The sequence below is a fragment of the Tasmannia lanceolata genome, unplaced genomic scaffold (assembly GCF_043159265.1).
Source record: "Tasmannia lanceolata isolate RefF3 unplaced genomic scaffold, GAP_Taslan_0.1 ptg000002l, whole genome shotgun sequence".
In the NCBI taxonomy this organism is placed as follows: Eukaryota; Viridiplantae; Streptophyta; class Magnoliopsida; order Canellales; family Winteraceae; genus Tasmannia; species Tasmannia lanceolata.
This window is the reverse complement of record NW_027518679.1, coordinates 46,249,457-46,272,806: the sequence shown is the minus strand read 5'-3', so window position 1 is coordinate 46,272,806 and position 23,350 is coordinate 46,249,457. Positions and strand designations below refer to the sequence as shown.

Genomic DNA, 23,350 nt, shown 5'->3' with positions numbered 1-23,350 from the left:
GTGTCAGCTGATTATTTGTAGCTAATAAGAGTTAAAAAAGGAAAGACAGAGAGATAGAGAGATGGGCCCATTTTATTTCTCAACACCTCATTACGCCTGGAATACGAATATCTTGAGTTAAACTAAACGAAGACATAAACCCATCTCCTCCTCCACCACCCTTTGTAAAAAAATAAATAAAAGAGATAATAATATAATGGGATTTGCTAGAGACCATCGCGCAGATGGGATTTCGAGGAATCACTGTTGCGTGTGAGAGGAACCACACAGGCTCAGATTTTGTCTTATTCATTTAATTCATAACCCGAAAAAAATCTTGCGCGGAGATTTTGTCTAATTCATTTAATTCATAACCCGAAAAAATCATGGGCCGGATTTAGGAATCTCGGGTTTTTTTAAAAATAGACCCGACTCGAGATAGCTTCTAGGATAGGATAGGGTTTTGGAAAACCCGAACCGCCCGACCCGAGTTGCAAGTCCAGTTTTTGTAATCCTATAAGTGGAGTGATGCCTGATATAAAAAATATAGGTTGATTAAATTTTGATGCTGTTTATTGGACACTGAGTGCTGTTGATGTTCTAATTTCTAAACCGCTTAATTATTATTAATCTGCTTCTACTGATTACATGTTCTGTGTTAGTTTGAGGCATGTAAATGTTTCAAATAATCTTTTGCTAATGTCAATCTAAGTAACCGACTGATGAAGGGTTTTTTTTTTTTTTTTTGGCACATTTACAACTTTGTTGTTTGGGTTATGAGATTGAGGAGGGATATTTTTGTACTTTAATATTCCCCTCATTTTTTGTTTGTAAAAAAAATAGAGGCTTGGTCTATTTTCTGATTTATCATAGTGATCAACACACAAGAATTTATTAAATGAATTGACTGTAGCTAGGGCTAATGTCTGTACTTGTAACAGATTTAATATTCCGTTTTAAGGTCCGCTAATTCGTGAGAAAAGATAAACGTAGCTATGGCGATAATGTGGAAAAACCCGACCCAGCCGACCCTAGCCGAGAAGCTATCTCGGGTAGGCCGTGTTTATGGAACATGGGTTTTAACCCGACCTGACCCGAGATAATTTCTCGAGTAGGGCCGGTAGGGTAGGGTAGGGTAGGGTAGGGTTCCCAACCCATCCTACCATTGCAACCCTACCTTCTGTGATGGTCCCTAGCAAATCCTGTATATAATATTATGAAAAAATAGATAAGGAAGAGGAGATTTTTATATGGTGTAAGCCCGTATAGTCCAGTACTATTTTTCAAAGAAATATTGTATTGGCCACACCATAGGATGATACAAACTGTACATTTGATGGGCCACAGTACAAATTGGTTGTGGCCCAAAACTCATTTCCATAGGATGATCCCAACCCTCAAATCTATGTATGTCCCATTATATGCAATTCCTCTAGCTATCTATTCATCCTATGGAAATGATTTTTTGGGCACAACCTACTTACATTGTGGCCCATCAAATGGACAGTTTGGATCATCCTATTGTAGGGGTGGTAGCAGAAGCGGAAACTCTAATGTAGGGTAGGCGGAAGCTTAGGATTATGGTTAAAGATTAGGCAATGGTTGTTAGATAAGATCAAAGAGATGGGCTAAAACAAGAAGAGGTTAAAGAATTGAAGGTAGTTCTTGAGTCTCAAGAAAGGTTTAGAAGATTGAAGAATTATTAAAGCATAAAAGATGGAAATGATATCGGCGCTCCAGTGTTTTGATAAACATGCGCTCCACTTGTTTGTCGTGTAGTATTTAAAGTGTTTTGATAAACATGCGCTCACTTGTTTGTCGTGTAGTATTTAAAAGGTTTTAAGAGCTTTCTGAGAACAGTAATATCCTCTGACATCCCTTTAAATACTACACGACAGACAAAGTGGAGCGCATGTTTATCAAAACACTGGAGCGCAGAAATCATTTCCCTACAAGATTTGGGCCGGGTGTTAATCGGTTGAAGCTTTTGGGTAGGCTATTTGTCAAATAAACTAAGATGTAGTGGGCTGAGAAAGAGTTGGCTATTTTGGGTATTGCTTGTTGGGACGAAAAGGGGCTAGTTAAAAGCTAAGGTAGCGGCTTCACCGGCGGGACAACTCCGAGGGACCGAATTTAGAATTTTATTAACTCAAAAGCTTGTGTAAAATAGTTACAATGTGGTCATATTTATAAGCCTTTTTGCATAGCAATCCTAATCTAATTCAAACTTGTTTCTCCTACCAAAATTCATACACAAAAGCAAACTCTATCTATCCTAAAAATCCTGATTAAATTAAAAACAAGACTACCAATAGGAAATAAGAAAATTTCTAACAAAAGAAACTCTAATAAATCAAAGAACTTCAATCAATGTGATCAACATGGACCATTGACTTGGATACCGTCTAAAATCTTCCGATCCGAGGATGATCCGGCCTCTAAAAAATATGATCCGGCATTATTTCGGGCTTTGATTGACGATTTGGATTGTTAGATTGGTGATCTGCGGATCCCCGAACAGTCTGATCATGGTTCTTGCAATCTTGGCCATCGATCTTTGTGATATGGCAGCCAGTACGGTACTTCCTTGAAAAATACTCACAAATCTTTTGTGGAAGCAAAGATTAAAAGGCAGAATTTTCAATTCTATTGATAAACTAGGGAAAAAGAGTGGCGTTACCAGAATAAAGAAATAACCATCTCTTTATTTTTTTTCACAAAGAAGAAAAAGAGAAAGGTCCGAGGAGACAAGGAAACATTGTTACAGCTGGAGAGTGGGGCCCACAAGTAAGAGTCAGCACGTGCGGGGCGATTATCGTGGATCCCACAATGTGGAAAACACATGTGGCAAGAAATATTATCGCGAGAACGAGACGATATAACATTTATTTCACGAGTAGGAAAAGGCCAGATTGATGAGTTATTTCGGTGGGTCCCACAGTTCTTTGAATTAATAATAGAGGTCCCCGCAGCTAACCCTGGTAATTTCTAATTTCTAACTGTTTTCTGTTTTCTGATTTCTGATTTCCTATACGGAAGAGCACCTGTATCTTTTTTCTATTTTCAGACAAGCCCTCACGTGGTAATTTGTCTTTTAACTCCTTCCACAGTAAAACCCCACTTCTTTCTCTATCACCAAGCTATTCAATATTCCACTTCTATCATTTACTTTCTCTCCTTTATTACATTCTCACTCTCATTTTTATTTTGCATTCTTGCCAAATTTGTTATTTTAAGTTTTAAAGAGATCATATTGGAATGGCACTTTTGACATCATCCCCAACTCTAGGCAATCGACCCCAACTTAAGCTAGTCACTAGTCGAACCCAAATTCAGCCAGTCGAACCCAAATTCAACCACTCGAAACCAAATTGGACGGGTCAAACCCAATTTTTCCCAAGTCGAACCCAATTTTTCCTGAGTCGGACTCAAAGATCATAAGTCGAATTAAAATTTTCCAGAGTCAAAGTCAAAAATGCTGTGGTTGAACACAAATTAGACATAGTCGACCAAAAAAGGTCAGTCACCCCCATAATTGACTTACGCGAAATCAAAACTGACTGATTCAACCCATTTTATGGCTAATTATACCTGAATTTACTGTACATTCTTTCAGATTTCTTCAATTTGGATCATTTTTTATCATTTTTTTGTTTATTTACCCCAGTGATTATATGTTTTTATCTGTTTACATATGTATGGACTATTTGTATGTATTTGTTTGTATTAGTACATGCTAGTTCCCATCAACTCTGCTTCTATGAACTAAATGCTACTAACTGTGAATCTAACTCTCTAAACTTTGAATGATAATTTTGAATAAGGTGTGGAAAATGACGAAATCAATATGCGAATTTGAAAGATGGAGTTTCATACGACTATGTAGGTGGGAAGAACAAGTTAGTAACTATGCCTCTCCTCTCAATACTTAAACCTAAAGCTAATACCACATTGATGGCATTAAAAAAAAAATTATTCGTCCACCTAGTCTAAATGAGTTGGTTTGACTGTCCCAAAGACTAAGTAAACATCCTAAATTTGTCTTATACACAAGGATGCCTTCCAATTTAAATAAATGGCCAAAATGAGCGCCATACAAGGCATCAAAATGATGATCCTTTAGTTTTAATCCCCGCGTTTCCTTGTCAAATTGGAAAGGAGAGTATTTGGTCATTACATATTTTTCCTGCAAATACATTTATATCTGTTAAGCTCTGTTATTTAGAACCATAAGTGATTGAAAATCTTGGAACCTGTTAAGCATTTTTTTTAAACAAAAGCATAGTTGAAAATCTTGAGATCTCTTATGAACAATTAGTAATAACAAAAAGATGGTGAAAATCTACAAAACAGTTACAAATACGTCAAATAACTAGTATAACAAGTAGATTCAAGTAAAATTAGATTAAAAGGTAGTTAAAAATCTTGAAAACAATTACAAATCAATCAATTTTGGGGTAGACTTGGTCAATTATTAGGTAGAATCGGTCAATATCTGGCTGGACTGGAAAATTTGAGTTCAATCGACTTGGGAAAATTTGAGTTCGATTGAATCGATTTTGGTTCGACGGAATTCTAGTTTAATTTGGGTTCAACTAGGTTAAATTGGGTTCAATTCCTAAGATTATCTAGTGGAACCAAAAGTTTAACATAGTCGAATGGAAAAGTAGCCTTTCATATATGCACAAACAATGGGTAAAGTTGAGACATATAGGAGAGTTACCTTTAGACGTTCCGGCTGAAAATTGTGTGAACCTTCGGACGAGCAAGATTGAAACGGCTGGAGACTAGAAGACGAAGTGGGATAATTGAGTGTTAAAGCATATGCCCTAAAAGCCAGTGTTTTGTGTGTTGAATTATTTGTTATTAATGGATGATTTTGTTTCATGACATACATTGGGTATATTGTTGGAAATGTGTGATGTGCTTATTTACTTTAGACACATGCTCCCTCCCTAGGCAACATTGTAGGAATGGTCATGCCCATGGATTCATAGATCCTAAGGGACAAGGAGTTATGACATTCCAGTTCCTTACACACCTAAAAAGGTCTTGGTTGGGGTTGAGACCGGAAATCTCTTCCTGGATATAATTAGCATCAAATCAACATCCATAATGAGTTGGGGCGACTTATCTCGATCACATGGGTTGTTGACCTAAGTAGATAGAATGAGTGCGGTGACGGGTTTACCCATTGAACCGGATCATTTACAGAATAGCATGTGGACAAGTTTCCCAAAATTCCTCTTTGTTGAAATTTTGAAAAATGAGCAGAAGGTATAGAAGGGTATTTTTGTCTTTTTCTTCGTAAGGTGACACTTTAACTTGATATGTCATAAAGCTCCATTCCAAAGTCATTTCTTCAACACATTAAAATTTTCTAGTCCTTTTCCAGAATAATTATTTTAATTATTCATCTGCATGAGATAGTTTTTTCCTTGGTTTTTTTGCTAAAATAAATCAGCCAAGTGGTTTGCTAATTTTAGAGGAGAAGATCCACTAATGGCAAAAAAGCCCCTTTCATTTGTCTTCAACGGATTTGGAAAGGGGCAGCTTTTTGCCAATTCATGAAGGGGTATTTTCGTCCAAAGATGGATTTTTAAAAATTAAAATTTTTTTTAAAAAAAAGCCGTTTTTCTAACAACGATCGAGAGAGAGCCTTTTCTCAGTGACTAAATTGCCCCTCACATCTGTAACAATGACCCTCTCTCTCTCTCTCTCTAAACGGAAAAAATGCGAGTTCTTCTACCTTCACATCTCTTACACGGCCCCACCGATTACGTAAGGGTTAATTTGTCATTTTACTAACAATGATTCTACATGTCCACACGTGCGCGTATTATGTGGAAGACAATTGGAGTGGCCCCACATCACATTGAGATGTGTGCCTATGAGATCAGTTCTTCAACTTGTGGCTGAGTACATTTGAGATTTTATCTTAATTTCGGTGTCTAATTCCAAAGTGGACAGACCCAGTTTTGGTAGCCCTCCTACCACTTCTAATTGGGAATCTGGTGGGACCCAGTTTTGGTAGCCCTCCAATTCACTCGGTGGGACCTAGTGACGAGATGACAAATGTTGGAATTCCACAATAAGTGGATTGGGTTCGACATGGGCCCACGGGAGTCCCACTTTCAAGAGTATCTAGTTCAGTTAAAGGAAGGCTCATAAAAATAGTAGGTAAAAAAATCATTTTTAAAATATTACTTTAAATTATTATACAAGGAGAAATTAAATTGTTATACCCATCCGAGAAATGCTAGATACAAGGGAGCCCTTGCATGAAGGGCTCTGGATTGGATCCACGTCATCAAATGTAACTGATTTTACTTTTTCAACTAATTTTAAATTGTAACTGAAAATGATGTGGACCCAATGAAGACCCCTTTTTTGGCTCTTTATGCAAGCGCTCCCTTCTATCTATCATTGCTCTATACATTATAATTTCTCTTCTTGAAAGATAAACGCCGTATAAAATCATTCTATTCTAGTGACTGCCCAATGTGAGGAAGATGGTGACTTGTGACGAATTTCAGCCCCTCTAAATGGGGCTTATCACCCAAACAGTGTTCTGGTCATTACCAAGCTTTAAATATTTTGCATAATTTAGTTGACTTTCATACTGGTTAAGGAAATTTTTCCATACGTATGGGATTTGCTAGGGAATTTAACAGAAAGGCATTTAGGGAATGATTTTTTGCACGTGAGAATTGTGGGGTTCAACGCGAAAGCAAAGATCCTACATCGGAAAACTGAATGGATGTGGATGAGCTTATTAAGGACTTGAGCACCGTCTCCTTAATGGCTAGCTTTGAAGGGCGAATTCCAACCGAATCCCGACAAGCGGTATCCGAGTAGGGGTGTGGTAACTCTTGTGTATACTCAAGGATGGAAAAAATTCCTCGAAGAAAATCTCAGTAACCCAGTGTAGTTAGTATACTAGAAAAACATCCCATATTGAATATACTCAGTAGAGTTTTGGTTTTTCAAAATTCCTACAAAATCTCACTCAATTCTTATCATTTTTTGGAAACTAGTTTCAAAAATAGTCTAGGTACAAAATTCTTCTTGACTTAGTCCAAGGGCCGCTGAGGAGTTCGGTCTCTTATGACTAACTAGAGTCCAAAATGGGTGTAAGCTGAAAGTGGCACAAAGGAATTCATTCATAAGTAAGAACAATTAAGGTCATTTTCATTAAAAAAAAGGGTAGATAATAATATAGAGAAAGACCGGAAAATCCTCTTATCAAATAGTGAAACAAAAGTTTGCACTAGCCCAAGATGAATAACCAAAGTAGAAGAAGAACAATGCCCAAAAGAAATATGCTTCAATATATGATAGAAATAACAACACTACAAGATAAAGAACAATAAAAAGAAGAAAACTTCAAAACTAGCTAGGAGAAAATATGGGAAAGTTGACATTTTGCTTCAAACCTAAGCTTGCATACAAGAGAGCTTCAATGAAGGTCTAGGTAGATAGTGGAAAATCTCTACTAAAATGAAGTAAATGAGAATACGCTTAGTCAAAGGAAAATAGAGAGTGAATGGCTTAGGTAAGTGATAGCGGGTGTGGGAAAGTGGAGTCTTTAATGCTTAGGGAAGTGGTGGGTTTGGAGTTCCAAGTAAGGATTTGAATTTAAAATAGGTGAGTAGTGGAAAAAGTTGTAGCAAACATGTGTGGCTCACACATGTGTAAGCTAGGGAAAATGACCACCATGCCTATGAACACAATACAATTTTTATCCTCACTACATCTCTCAAAATAAAAATAAAATAAAACAACCCAAAAATTACACTTCAAAAATTAACAAATAATGCAACTCAGTGAAGAATTATGACTCATTAATAACAAGCCGAGCCGAGTGATGTCACCTCCGGCATTCTTGGAGAAAGTTGACTTACAATCTTACACGTGGCAGTATAACGTGTGGATGCGTGTCCGTCCCATCTTCGAGCCATTACCTGTGTGAAGTCTGACCACCACCCATTCCATCTTCTTTTGCTCTCCGCGTAAAAGGTTTGCCAAACAATTTTCCAATATTTGAAGGTAAATGATATCAGGTCTCCAATGTTTTGATATTTCCGCTCCCCTTTCTTGTCTTTATTATTTAAAAGGCTATTAGAAGGTTATTACAGTTCCCAAAATGCTCTAACAAGCCCTTTAAATACTAAACGACAAGGAAGTGGATCGGAATTATCAAAACATTGGAGCTCTGATATCATTTCCCTATATGTGGGTTCAAACTTTCTTCCCATTTTACATATCTAATTGCTATCCAAAAAAAAAAAAACATGAACCAACCGAAATTTTCGTGGTATATGTATATTTTTAAGGGGGATCCAAAATCTCGGAGAGACAGAGAGAATTGGTGAGATATGAAGAGCTAGAGTTAGAAGAGAATGGAAGAGGTGACAGAGTAGCGTGTGTGAATTAAATTGAGAAGTTACATCAGATATGTACCATCATGAAAGAGTAGCGTGTGTGAATTAAAAAGAAGACGGGGAAGCGAATTATTAAGGCAATCAAAGGGAATGGGGCACATCCATTGTGTACGCTTGCACAAGTGGTTCCAACTGTTGCCTTACCCCTCACACATAAAGTATCATGTACCTTAAATTTAAGTTAATAAAAAGAAATAGTTATAAGAGACATAATGTTTGTGCACTAGAAGTTGGGATTTGCTAGCGTCCATCGCAGAAAGGCATTTCGCGGAAGGCATGTTGCGTGTGAGAGCTGCCACATCATGAATGATGACAAGATCTGCTGAAAAGTGAGCTTGCGTGGCTGCTGACACGTTTAACAGACCATCCTCAAAATGCCTTCTACGACGACGGAAGCTAGCAAATCCCCTAGAAGTTATCGTAGATATTGCTAAACATATATATGGATTTACTCGGCAATTTCGCGGCTCACTTTTGCATGAGAGAAACAGCCACACATGCTTACTTTTTTTAGCAATTTTGTCTTTTCATTGTTTATTGGCTTTGGACGGCTTTCCTTATTGGGAATTGTAATAACTTTATGATACATTACATAATAAGAGGAATTCTAGACTAAAGGGAGCCCTTGCAAAAAAGAGGTGAAACGGCTCTCCTATTAGCTACACGTCACCATCATGCATTAATAACGGCTGAATGGACAAACATGATGGTGATGTGCAGCCAACGGGGGAGCCCTCTCACCTCTTTTTTGCAAGGGCTCCTTTCAGTTTAGACTTCCTCATATAATAAAAGACAGAGAGTTAGTGCAATTACCAAAACATGGTAGAGCCAACATCCGTACCCTATATAGATTTGCTAGTCAATTTTGCGGAAAGCCATTTCACGGCTCATTTTTACGGGAGAGAACAGCCACCACAAATGAATTATAAATGAATAAGACAAAATCTTCCAAGAAGTGACCCTGTGTGGCTGTTCTCTCGTGCATGAATGAGCCACGAATTGGCCTTCTATGAAATTTCCTAAAAAATCCCATATTATTATTATTATTATTAGAGGGGGTGGTTTCTGAGCTCTAGCTCGGCCTCAGCTAGAGCTTAGAAACTCCATCTCCAATAGTAGTTTGACTCATCCAACCCATTCATTTTATACTACCTCACATAGATATGGTGTTCCTAACAAACCGGCTCCATACCATAATCCTAACCGTCCGATCTATAGGACCATAATTCCTAGCCATCCATTCTAAACCTCCACAAATCATAACCCTAACCATAACCCATAACCATAACCCATAACCATAACCATAACCATAATCATAACCATAAACCTAAATGGGTTGGATGACTGAACCAACTATGGGAGTAGTGGTTTCTGAGCTCGAGCTGAGAAACCTTTTCCTATTGTTATTATTATTATCGATGGAGTAGTAACAAGTCAGCAAGCGATGACGACATGTGGCACTTAGCCCGGCCCACCAAGCCATAAACGCACAAAGAGCCTCCCCATGCATCCTGACCAAGCAGCCACTCTAATTCCAACACGTGGTCCCTAGCCAATGGCATCCCAAACGTTCATCATCCATCAGTCCCCTGGCGACCACCTCCTTGCAGAGCCATACAAAATGACCTTGCCCCCCACCTCTCCGACGCACGCCGCCTCTCTGAGAATGGGTCACGTCGCTTAACCACCCTAAAAGGCAAGAACCTTCCAATCACCTATAGTCCAAGTATCTGTAGTATCAGATCGTCCCTCACTCCCATAACATCCAATTAGCTCCTCCCAACAATGATGATACACGGTGTAATGTCATTATCACCCCTCAGCAAATAGTGTTGTGATACGTCGCCATCAAACCGAAACACAGAATAAGAGGCCTTCGCCTATAAATAGGAACCCTCTTTCCACAGCTCAGGTATCACGTGTTCTCTCCCTTACTGAGTTCCCATTATGTTGATCTCTTTTATTGTCTTGAGCGTCGAAGGGTTCCCCTGGAGTAAAACTTTGGGTGGTCCCTGAATTGTTGTTTGTGAGTGCAGATTCACCATCCTAAGTGCAATTTGTGTCGGACAGTAGGCGAGGCAAGCACCATCTTCGCTGCTAGACCATACCTGCAGTTTTGAGCATCATCAAATTGGCGCCCGCCGTGGGGCTTGATGGAGTCTTCTCCAGAGAAAAGGAGCTCAGCACATGCCAGTGAACACCCAATCAACCACTAAGGATAATCCCCAGGCTCAGCTTCTCCCGCCAACGCTAACTGCATCGGGAGGAGAAGCACCACCTCCCCTCAGTAGCCCTCGACCCACATCTGCGAAGGGGGAGTTTTTCATCAGTTTATCATTTTTCTTTTCTTTCACCCTGACTGCACAGGGGGCAACGTATCACTTCCCATCGGCTGCATTTAGTTGCTTTTTACTTCCCCTTGTTCCTTTTCTCTAGATCACCTACACCCCATAGTATAGGATAAGAATTTTATTGAACAAGCTTGAATAGTATATCTTATTCATTCTATGCACAATATGCAAGAGGGGAAACAATAAATATCAAAACATCACACACTAGAAGGAACTGGTCAAAATCCAGTCACCCTAGCCTAGGCACCCGAGTACATCTCACGGGATGGACGGGTTCTTCGTGGGCTTATCCTAAGCTGCCTCGTCAAGTATCCATCGCAGGCTAGACAAACGCTCCAGTCTCACAGCCTCATTGAATACATCTTACGGGTTAGACGAGTGCTCCATGGACTTCTCCAGCTTCACAGCTCAGTCGAGTACATCTCGCAGGCTAGTTGAGTGTTTCGAAGATTTCTCTAACAGGATTGCCTCGCACACTAGTCGAGTATCTTGAGTGTCATCAGATTGGAACTACTTCCCTGACCCGCACCGACTCGAGGAAGTGGGGGCTTATATGTTGAGGGTACAATTTGGTAGATGAAGGGCAAATAAGTCATTGCCTCTAAAAGCCCTCCATCTCATTATTGAAGGAGGATAGGCTTTGCCGAAGGGGGTTTCTTCACTCTTTTCTTCCTAGCGTCAAGTGGCATATCAGAAAGCAGTGGACGATTCATCTCCTCTCCTCTCTCTCTCTCTCTGTATTGGTCCTCGTCTCGTCGCTTTATTTGTGCTTGCCACCTCCATCACCCAACTCTCCGACAATTGGATTATGGGAGTTTACATCGGCAACGTAGGGCAGAGCGCGCCACACTACCTTCTACAACGAGAATCATGCCTCATCACGACCGTTTGTTTCTGCCCTTTTTCAGCGACGACCCCTGCACCAGTACCTACACCAGATCCCCACCGGTTTCTTCTCTAACCACTTCCCCGTGGCTACTCCCATCGTGCCACCATCATCTCCACCTTTCGCACAGGTAGCGGCTTCGCCATCTGATGGTGCGAATGTTCAACTACCAACACATCACCATCATGGAACACACTAGGTCCCTACCACCTGTCATCTCATTGACATACAAAACCTCCTAGGGCCATGCTGACCCCCGTTGCTCACTAGCTCGTTGACAAGCGCCACTCCCCAGTGAACATGTCACATCAGCTACCTACCTCTCCTGGCAGTCACAGCATGCCCCCAGAAGCTTCCAATGGCCTTCATCCATTAGTGGATGTACTACGCCAATTGTTGGTGCCCCATGCTAGCGATTGACACGATGTCATGCTGCTGTCACACTGCCCCGTAGAATACAGACCTCCGTCTACAAAAGGGAACCCTCCACTCCAAACATTAGGTATCATACTACTTTCTAATGCATTTTGTTGGCCTTCTATTTGACTTGAGTGTCGAAGGGTTCCCCTAGAGGTCCACTTCGGGGGTCCCTAACCTTTTGTCTGTGAACGCAGGTCACGGGCTAAGACAACATTCCTGCCGTCAAAATCAGATAAAAAGCGAGACCAACACATCTAGGTCGATCACACTCTCGAACAGATTTGAGCATCAACACTTCTTCGCTAGTAAATCCTAACCCTCCTATATGCGGTAAACTTTAATAATTTTGTCTTCTTGTTTTCCTAATTGTTTGGTTGCCACATGTGTGACATCCTCAATGATTTCCCAAGCAAAAGATGCACTTTTTGGTAATTTTATGTTGTTTGGTTGCCAATTTAGCATCCAAATCCCCGGGGACTATCAGGCAAATTTAAGTGGTAATCATGTCTGGTGACCTTGCATCAATGTCCCTTTTTATACTTTTCAAGCAAAATTTATCAAAAGAGAGGAATTTTGCATGGAAAATTTTGAGTTATCTTTTTCTCTCTCTCCATCCCCCCCCCCTCCTTTTCTTCTTACTGTAATGACACCCTCTCCACTGCCCTACGAGGTTGGTAACTAAACACTACTTATCACTATTCTACGAGGTAAATCCTAGATATATCAAATGTTTGTGTCCTCCCTGTTCACTACTTATACTACTAATCTACAAGGTAAACTACCTATATGAATTGCAGGAAAAATATTCCTCGCGGGTTTTTTAAGTTTTTTTTTGTTTCCATAAATTACAAGAAAATGATAATTTTTTGGGATATAATTATTAATTAGTACCTGTGAGCAAAATTTGAAATGCATGAAATTTTGGAAAAAAATTTCAATCCACAAAATTTCTCGTCACAAACGTCAATCAACAAAATCGAGGGTTAAAGACGTCAACGGTGAAGGTCTCTTGGGCATGGACCATCCACGGTGGGCCAACAAATGAATGGCAAAGACAAGGGTGATGATTTTTTCGCCCCCCTTTAGGATGATGCGCCCCACTTTTAACTTGATTCGACGTCAAAAAGCGTTAACGTCTGGCCACAATTCCCGTTAACAGTGGGTCGCATTATCCTAAAGTGGGGCGAAAAAATCATCTCCCCAATGATAATTGAATAAGTGGTCTCCACAGCCTATGTATCTGCCTTATGTCGGGTTAGAAACTTAGAATAGCGAACGCTCCCTTTCACAGCGTCAAAACCTAAACCCTACAAAAACCCTCTCCTCTCTTAAATTTTGATCTTCTTCTTCCACTTCTCTTCCTCACCTTTAGTTGTAATGGCGAATCGTTCCATGGCAGCAATGGAGGTTCCAATAATCGGTAGTGACTCAATACAGTGGATAGAAGTCACAGTCCCTTCGTCAATCCTCCCTTCTTCAGAACCCTACACTCCTCTAACCAAAGATTATGCTTCTTCTCACCTCATTGATGATCCTCCCACCTATCTCATATGGTAATATGATTTATATACGTATTTTGTATCTATGTATGTATTCAGTTTATCACTGTTGCTTTTGTTTTCCTTTAGGTCATGTTTGGATTGCAGGAAATTTCTTGAAAATTTTGGAAAGGAAAAAAGATTTCCAAAATTTCCACCATTTTTATTCACTGAAAAAAGATAACTTGAACCAACCCTATTCAATTTATGATGATATCCCTCTAAATTAACAGTAATTATATGATTTATGTCACGTCCCCCAAACCATTACCATGGTCTAGCACGTAATAACGCCACATACCTGCAAGGTAGACTTCACAACTATGCAAGTGTAGCAGAAATTATCACAAGCATGCTAAATCACATTTAAATGTAAGTCCCAATCCATCCACAACTTAGTAAACCAAATTTCAAAGTCTCACATCTTACCCCGTTTTTTAAAATAAACAAATAATGTGTACTGTAGATCAAACTATTACTCAGTCAATAAAAATCAAAATTCAGAATTTCTTTTAAGATAAGATGATCCTCCTGCTATCTCAATGCCATGCCGATGCCAAGCTTCAAGATCTGAAATTGTAAACCACGGGTGAGCTAACGCTCTGTGAAATAATAAGGTCTAAGAATGCAGATGCTGTCATAATTGCTTGCTACTTAATTAACCAATGCCATCCTCCATCTGACATGGGTAATCCCCAATGGTCCCAATCACGTTCAAATGTCACTTTTGGGGCCCAAAAAGTGACTGTTGGTATTTGGTAAAGAACCTAACAGTCATTACCGTTTTAGATATTTTCTTGCTTATTGGTTTTTAATTTTAAATTTCCAGATTTGTTGCACAAATTATTTATATGGTTTTTTGTTATCACTGTTTCTTCCCTGATTTTGATAATCTAATACTGTCATTGATTGCCATTCCCCAGGCGAATTCACCAGAATCTTCCAAATGCACTTGAATTGGTTGAACTCTCACCTTGTAAAGAACTTCCTAAGAGTGGACTACGTCTCTTATTTCCGGATGCTCTCTGTCCATTTGCGTTCATATGCAGAAATGAGGTTGGTCTAGGACTTTACTGTAAAGTTTTCACTTGTTTAATTTTCAATATTCCAGACACATGGTTCTTATTATGAGAGATATCTCTATTTAATGGGTTTCTAGATACCTTAAGAACTTGGGGGCCTCTAAATTAAGATTTGTCTATTGCAGCTTCAAAGCACTGCCGGGAACACATATTTGCTCTATGCATTGACAATTTCAGGAGTTGCTTATGTTTTCAGACTGAAAAGTTTAGGTGCTTATTTATCTGGTTCTGTCTTCCCTCAAAATGAGCTTGTGGAGTTTGATGTGAAAACGCATCCGCAGTTAAGAAAAATAACGTGCGTGGAAGCAACGTTGGGTAGCCTGGTGATCGGGCGGGATGATGGATCGATTGTCTGTTACCAACTTGGTGTTCTTGATCAGAGTGCACCGGGTATTTGTTTATATATTTTTTAATTCTACATGTGGGCAGATATGCCTATCTCTGTTGACATGCATGTGTGGCATTTATTGAATGGCATATGAGAGCAAACTGGTATGCAATGACCTATCTTGATGACTTAATGCACATGGAGTTTGTGAACCATGCTTATTGTGTTCCCTTTTACACATTTATCGCAATCCACTTATAATAGATCCGATATCATCTCGTAAATGGAGTGTCAAGGTGTTTTTTGTGTGTGTGGAGTATCATATCCTGTCACCAAAACCTATACTAGCCACCCCAATTTGTTGATTCCATAGTTTAGAGTCTGAAGCAAATCCTTCTTACAGCTAAGTCTTACAACATAGAAATTAAGCAGCCACCCCAATTTGTTGATTCCATAGTTTAGAGTCTGAAGCAAATCCTTCTTACAGCTAAGTCTTACAACATAGAAATTAAGCAGAAATATGCAAGCCATAATTTCTGTCCTTTTTCCCCCCTTCAATTACTTAATCAAATTACTCCATCGTTACCACCAGTAAGGTGGAGCATGACATCAATGCATCCCCATCTTTCATTTCAAGCTCGTCTGTGTCTTCTCTCCATGCAACCGACGACCATCAAATAACAATGGAATTGAAATCTACCGACTGCCGATCACAGTATGCTTTCATGAGCTTTCCCAGCCAGGTGCTGCTCTTGATCCTGAAAAAGACCTCATTCCCATCCTTCCCCTTGACCTTCAGATTGATGTGGGCAGACTGATGCATCGGCTCCTTATCTTCTTCCTAAGAAGCAGCAGCAGCTCTGGACATTTTTCAGATGTCCGTTCTAAGCTCCCATCGCTTTTGGTTAGGGTTTTACGGTTTCCTTTGTTTTACGCAAATCCTTGAAATGAAGTGTCAAGATTCTAATCTATCATCCACGGAGCGTTTAAAGTTTTTTTCCTCCAAAACAAAATAAAAATCCTGCCCTAATCTGCTGTAAATTAAAATAAAATAAAATAAAACATCTGAAAGTTTTAGCCCTAAACTTACCGTCGCCGTTTATATATTTCCTTTGATTTATTTTATTTATATGTAAATTGCCATTCGGATGTAAATGATGCAAATAACGGTGCCAATACCAATTGTTAATGTCAGAAAATATGTAAGATTTAAAAAAAAAAAAAAAAAATCTTTGTCAACATGCTTTGTGGGCCTATCCTAGTTGAATCGAAGAAAAAACATTTTTTTTTTATCTTTATCAAAATGCTTTCTAGGCTCATCCTTGTTGAATCGAAGGTGAATCCAATTTTCATTTCAGTGTGAAGAGTCATGGGAATTTCAAAATTAAAAACCTAAGCATCATACAAATGATGTCTTCAGCTAAGCTCAGAAAAGGAATTTTTTTTTTTGTAAGCCATTTTACTTGCATTTCATTTGATTATTGTAGAGAATGATATTTGGTAGGCAGCATCATTGGACTGCATAACAAAGTAACCTGCACAACAAAGTAACCTTTTCTTATGCATGGGATGCTAGATCGATATGGGACCAATACCACCTCGTCTCTGTATGTGGTTTTGGCATAGAGTTGGGGTTGGAGGGATGACTTGTTGTTGTACTTTCTTATGCTTCATTACATAGAACTTCTTTATTGACTTTGCTGTTCCAGACATATGTGAGAACACATGTCTCTAGGTGGTTGATGTGATTAAGCCATTATGGATAGATATCTTGCATTCTTGCTCATGTGATGCTTTCTAAGTATGTATTTGTGCTTGTTCTAGCATTTCTCGAAGTTTCATCTTAAAATTTTATCGTATGCATATGTTTTCATATGCGAGAACACATGTCTCTAGGTGGTTGATGTGATTAAGCTATTATGGATAGATATCTTGCATTCTTGCTCATGTGATGCTTTCTAAGTATGTATTTGTGCTTGTTCTAGCATTTCTCGAAGTTTCATCTTAAAATTTTATCGTATGCATATGTTTTCATACGTTTATGTAATTTTTAATTGAAATTGAAATATTTCCGTTTCCATGCCGACTGAAACTGAAACCGAAATTTAAAACCTTGACGGTGTAGAGGCCATTCAGCTGACTTATAACTCACGAAGTATTGCCAACGAGTTACCTAAGATTTGTGGATGCCACGACCGTTGAGTAAATGAACAAATGCAGGATTCATAGGCATATATAATACGTGGGCAGAGAAGCTACTATACTGATGGATTTGATATCAATATCTCTCAACTCCATTGTTTTGAAGAGAAACGGAAGCGGCAAAACGGTCTGCATCCGGAACTCTATTGAGGTTTTCAATGTCAAATCTTTCTATCTCTAGCTTGTGTCAGCCTTGCCATCTGGACCAGCTAACAGAATTTGGAGGATTCCAGCTCCCCCTAGACTGCTTTTGGATTGCTGGAATAAGGAATCATAATCGACATCATATTCCGATTCTTAAGCTGAATGAGAAAAATAAAATAAAATTTTTAATTCAAAACAATTCTAATAAAAATTCCATTTCCATCAGGATGGAATCATAATACTACCTCTTGGGGTGGGAAACAGATTCCAACATTCCCCCTCTTATTCTGCCCCTGTGCCAATCACGCCCCCTTGTTTCCGTACTTTTTTTTTATGGCCTCTAATTCTGTCCGTCCAAATGCACCCCGGGTGTGTGCCTTCGAATGATATCCGACTTTGATAAGATTTTGCCACTTGATCACTTTATAGCTGTAGAGTTCCTATTGTTGATCATTGTGCTATGTGTTGTGAAGCAGCAAAGAAGGTAAAATACCTTTTTTATTCATTCAAGTTAGCTAGAGGTGTGGAGCCGCAAACTAGATCGCTTTTGCAACTTCTGGTTCTCTGCTCTGAGACTGGAAATGGTAGTTAAAAACTGTGTTATTCCCTTGGCCGAGAAAAGGGAAGATATTATGAAGCACGGTCTTTTTAGCTACTCTGTAGACTATATGGATAGAACGGAATAATTCCATTTCTATGCGTAAAACAAGAGACCCTCTGTTCATTTACTTAATTGTGATTGCACTTACAATTAGATGGGCGAGCATGTGCACGGAATGTGGAAAAGATTTACACCCCTCCCACACACCCACCCACCCACACCCACACCCACACACAATCCCCTTGTTGGCTAAAGTTGAATTTTGATGGTTCTCTTATTCAGATTTTCAGGGTCGAAGGGAGATGAGGGTTTCCTGAGAGCACGGTTGGGCTGAGTAAGGGGCCTTTGTTGGTCTGGTAGGGACGAAAGAATAACAAAGTGGAAGTAATGGCAGTATTGTATGCCAGTTCGGTTCTCTTATAGGAAAGTGCTTGACTGTCTGATTGTGGAAGATGAATCCCTTAACATGATGTAGTGATTGGATCGCAAAATCCATGTGTTTTGGAGATTTGAGGAATTGATTGAAGAAATACATGAGCGTTTGGAAGGATTCATGGTCTGGTTCCAGCACGTTAGGAGATCAGCCAATGTTGAGGCGGATGGTCTGGCTAGAGGCGGTGTGATCAGGACCACTGTGGAGTTATCTTTGTGTAGTTGTTTAGCTATTTTCTCGTTGTATTTTTGCTTTGTATCCTACCACCTCGGTCGTGGGATCTTTCCCCATCTTTTTTAATAAAATTGCTTAGAAATTTGGAGTAATCAAATTCTGCCATTCAAAAAAAGAAGTTATCCTTGTTTCAAATTGAAGTAATTGGTCTTTCACAAGGTACAGATTTTTGCATCCCTTTCCCCATTTTTTTCCTCCTTCCCAAACCCTAGTTCTTGGAATTTTCTTCTATTTTAGAATCTTTACTCAACCGATTTTCTCTTGAATTCTTACGGCTGCCATCTTTTGCCTCTTCTAACCTCAACTCTTCTTTTTCTCTACTCTCTTTCTTCCTCTCGATTTTTTGAGTAAATCATAAATAAAACCCGCTATCATCTTTTTATTTTTGTCAATTATGGTTTCTAATATTTTAATTTATATTCTTTCCTTCATCTCTACTGCCTTTTCTTTTTTATTTTGCGTATTTGATAGGAATAATTGCTGTTGATTCTCTATTCTGTTATCAAATCTGATGCCTCAGGTTTCTAATCCTGGGTTTCCTTCCTGTTGAATTTCTACGTACATGCCTGTGTGAACCAATTTTGATTCTATTTTGTGCTATTGAATTAGGTTAACCCTAATCTATCTTGAACATACATTTTCCATTATAAAATCCTTTGGATCATGAAAGAGCTGAGCTAGAACTTGACCACAGGTTTAAGGACGTTACATACTTTCGTGAATTCTATAATTCCTATGGTTATTTTCTTGTTTCTAACAACGATATGATCCATGTTTTTTGTATCTTTACTTGATCTATAAAATTTTTTATTGTTCGTATTTCTGCTGCAATAGATTTCAAATTAATGTACCGTTCCTGGCTTTGTGAGCTCATAACTAAGCAATAACAATTTCTGTTATTTCATTAAAGAACATGAGATTTCTTTTCGAGTAACCTTGATCTGCAATAACAATTTCTGTTATTTCATGAAATTGGATGAACCCTAAATTTTAAGCAGAATGAGATTTCTGTTCCAGAGACCTTGATCAAGAATGAATTAAAGCTCTTGATTGATTGCCGGTCCCAAGACTTTTTAAGTTTTTTTTTATTAAGCATCTATTTTGAGTTCTGAACCTGTCTGAACCTTCCCCTTTTGTTTCTTTGCAATTTATGATTTTTTTCTTGATTTCTAATCCCAATTTTCTACATATACCATCGTCCTTGCTATCTTTCTTTTTTCTCTAAAATTCCCTTCATAAATTCCCCATATCAACTGCTCTTCTAACATACTATGGTGATTAAAATTATTAAGGAATGATAAACAAAATGATGCATGAAACAAAATATTCAAAACTGATTGGAATTCTCTTCTCACAGCCATGGGTGGACTTGGGCAGGAAGTTGTTAAATATTTCTCTAATAAATTCAGATCAGTGTGGTAAGTAAACTGATCTTCACAAAAATGTTTTGGCTAGACCCAGATGTAAAGTTTTGAGGAATAGTTTAAAGCAACTTGTAATCTTCTATTATAAAGTTTTGGATAGGTTTCTAAGGTAGTTTTCTCAATGGTTTAATGTCTAGAAGTCCTTTGACCACTTCAAAGTACATGCAACTCAATCACTCAGGAACACTATCATTGGAAAGCGACCCCTGAGGTTTTAACTAATGTCAGGTCGGTCTTGAACAAAATGAGGGGGGTCTGCAGGAGCCCCATACTAAGATATGGATTTTGTGGTAGTTAGATTTAGAATAAGGGTTTTAGTTACCAAGAGGACCATTGAAATATTAGTTTCACAAATGTGTTTTGTAGAGAGAAGAGAGGAGGGAGGCATGGGTAAAGAGGTGTGGATGGGGTGGTGATGAAGGTAGTGGCTCTCGGCTAAGAAGCACGGGTACTCTCCGGAGGCCCACGCACCCGTATTGGGTGCGGGTGCGCTTGTGTACTCGTTGGGTGCGTACTGGGTACGCACTCAAACAACAAACAAAATGAAAATCCAGTTTGGGTATGTATCAGGTGCGCACCGGTTCGAATTAAATCGAAAATTACAGATTTACAATAGAGAGGCTGTCCCAATTAACAAAGAGGGGGGGGGGGGGTCAATATATCCAAAAAAAATAAAAAATAAAAAAAATAAAATAAAAAAATAAAAAAAAATAAAAAAAAATATATATATATATATATATATATATATATATATATATATATATATAAATGAGCGTACTCGGTCGAGTAGATAAGCTTATCTACTCTGTTGGCTAAAAATAGTGAGGGCGCACATTTTTTGGGTGATCCAAACCATTCATTTGAAAGGTCCTTCCCTAGATAGGGTGTCCACAAAAAATCAGCCCAATAGGATCATCCTAACCCATCCAACAGTGGAGGGAAAAATGGGCAGATTTGAGGACAAACTGTGTCTGTCCATTTTACCCCCATTTTACCCTCCACATTTGGATGGGTTAGGATGATCCTATGGATCTGATTTTATGTAGACACCCTATGTAGGTAAGGGCCTTTCAAATGAAGGGTTTGGATCATCCAAACAATGTGGGCCCCCACTGTTTTTAGCTCGCTTTATCTACTCGACCGATTACGGTCACTTTTCCGTGTGTGTATATATATATATATATATATATATATATATATATATATATATATAATCTAATACTTTTTTGCCCTCCCCACATATCTGTACATACTATCTATGTGAGGGTAAAATCGTAATCTACATACGAAAAGTACCGACACGGGTACCTGTCTATGACAATTATGAAAAAAACTACCAAGAAGAGGCAAAGACATATGACAATGACGAAAGAAGTACTTTATATTACTTATGCATGACACTTGCAAAATATTGACGGATTCCGAGCACCTGAAGAGGAACAACAGTTATGGAAACCTCTATCGATTGGAGGACTAGGATCAGCCTATATCGATTGGAGGGCTAGGATCAACCTATGGAAATGATTTTAAGGGCACAACCGATTGATGTTGTGTTCCATCACATGGACGGTTTGGATCAACCTATAAAGCCACATAATTTCAATCTTACCCCCCTCTTTTATGCTTTTTTAATAAAAAATCTATAGGGTGATCTTAACCATCCGATTTAAGAGGAACAACATATTATGGAAACCTCTATAGATTGGAGGGCTAGGATCAGCCTATGGAAATGATTTTACGGGCACGACCTATTGATGTTGTGTTCCCTCACATGGACGGTTTGGATCAACCTATGATGTGGTCCGTACAGTTCTTTGTCGGCCCGTGCATCGCACGGGGTTTTTTTAGTATCAATAGGTTGTGCCCGAAAAATCATTTCCATAGGCTGATCCTAGCCCTCCAATCTATAGAGGTTTCCATAATTAAAAAGTCATAAAGGAGGGGGTAAGGATTGAAAATATGTGGCTTTAATGGGTGCCTTTGTTAAAAGCATAAAGGAGGGGGTAGGATTGAAAATATGTGGGTTGAATGGGTGCCTTTGTTAGAAAAAGTCAAAAAAAGTGATGCGTAATTCTCATAGAATTTTGGGAGAAATTCAAATAATTCTCTCCTTTTCTCTTCTGCTATATATATATATATATATATATATATATATATATATATATCCCGTAATTAAAAACCTAAGAACTTAGAAGTAATATTAGATTTTTGTGATGTTATTGTTATTTGATTGTTCTCCAATTAAATTGTTTGAATTCTTCAACAAAATATTTAATTTTTTAATTTTTATAAATATATAATAAAATATAAAAATTATTATATTCAGTGTGCCCCCAATGTACGCGTATCCTATTTTTTTTTACAAAAATCACGTATCCACGTACCCGTATCATGTCGTACCCGCACCCCGTACCCGTATTCGTGCTTCATTGGCGCTCGGTGTAGGGACCTGTGGCAAGAAGAATGTAAAAGCTGAAGGGAATAAAAGAGGTTTTGCTATGGAAAAATTACTAAAAAGTGTGCTTTTGAATTCAGTTTGAACTTGAAGAGTTTAAATGATATTCTTTTTTTTTCTATATCTCTTATCTTAGAATTTTTTTTCTCATAGCAACAAGTTCTGTATATCCATTTGGGCATTCCAAGAGTTCATTGAATGCATCACGTCACTTTGACAGTCTTGATATTAGAGACAAACACATAATAGTTGAGATAGAGGGAGGGAGGCATGCAAGACCCAAAAGGGATTGTTGGGAGGCATGCACAACCCAAAGGAATGGGCAAACTAAGGCATAGACATTCTTTTAATGTATTACATAGGGATATGGGAGATGCAGTGGTTGCTTTTAGATTTCATATGGAAATTTTTTCATGATTTTCACTCGTTAAAATAATCATCCTTTGCTTAAGTGGATTTCTTTTATTATTGTCATTTTTTTTTGTGATCCTCTCAAAGGCTTGCATCACTTTAATAGTATGTGTGTCTCTTGTAATATTAAAACAAAATTCTTGTCATATTGTGGACTTGTTCTTGTTTTCAGTAGAGAGGCCTTGAAAGACATTTAGATTGATATTTTATGTTATTATTTATTTCCTTTTTCACATTGTTATGGATATGTGTATCATTTATGCCATGTTATCCTTGCAATGCACAGGTTTCATGCATGAGCTACGTGATGATGTGGGAGTTGGCCGTTTATGGGGTCTGATGACAAGGTATATATATTTTTTCCCATTCGCTTCTTTTCCGGAGATAAACTATAAATTTCAAAAATGGATGTTTTGCT

The 23,350-nt window shown here is 38.4% G+C and overlaps 1 protein-coding gene across 1 annotated transcript in view; it reads left to right on the top strand.

Annotated features, from left to right (window-relative positions):
* The first annotated feature begins 13,344 nt into the window (after positions 1-13,344).
* The window catches only part of SAR1 (SUPPRESSOR OF AUXIN RESISTANCE1), a 66,880-nt gene continuing 56,874 nt past the window's right edge, over positions 13,345-23,350 (top strand). The window contains exons 1-4 of the mRNA XM_077377264.1: positions 13,345-13,633; positions 14,542-14,674; positions 14,826-15,090; positions 23,219-23,279. Coding sequence (XP_077233379.1) covers positions 13,458-13,633; positions 14,542-14,674; positions 14,826-15,090; positions 23,219-23,279 — 635 coding nt within the window. The 5' untranslated portion in view covers positions 13,345-13,457. The remainder of the gene's footprint in view (positions 13,634-14,541; positions 14,675-14,825; positions 15,091-23,218; positions 23,280-23,350) is intronic.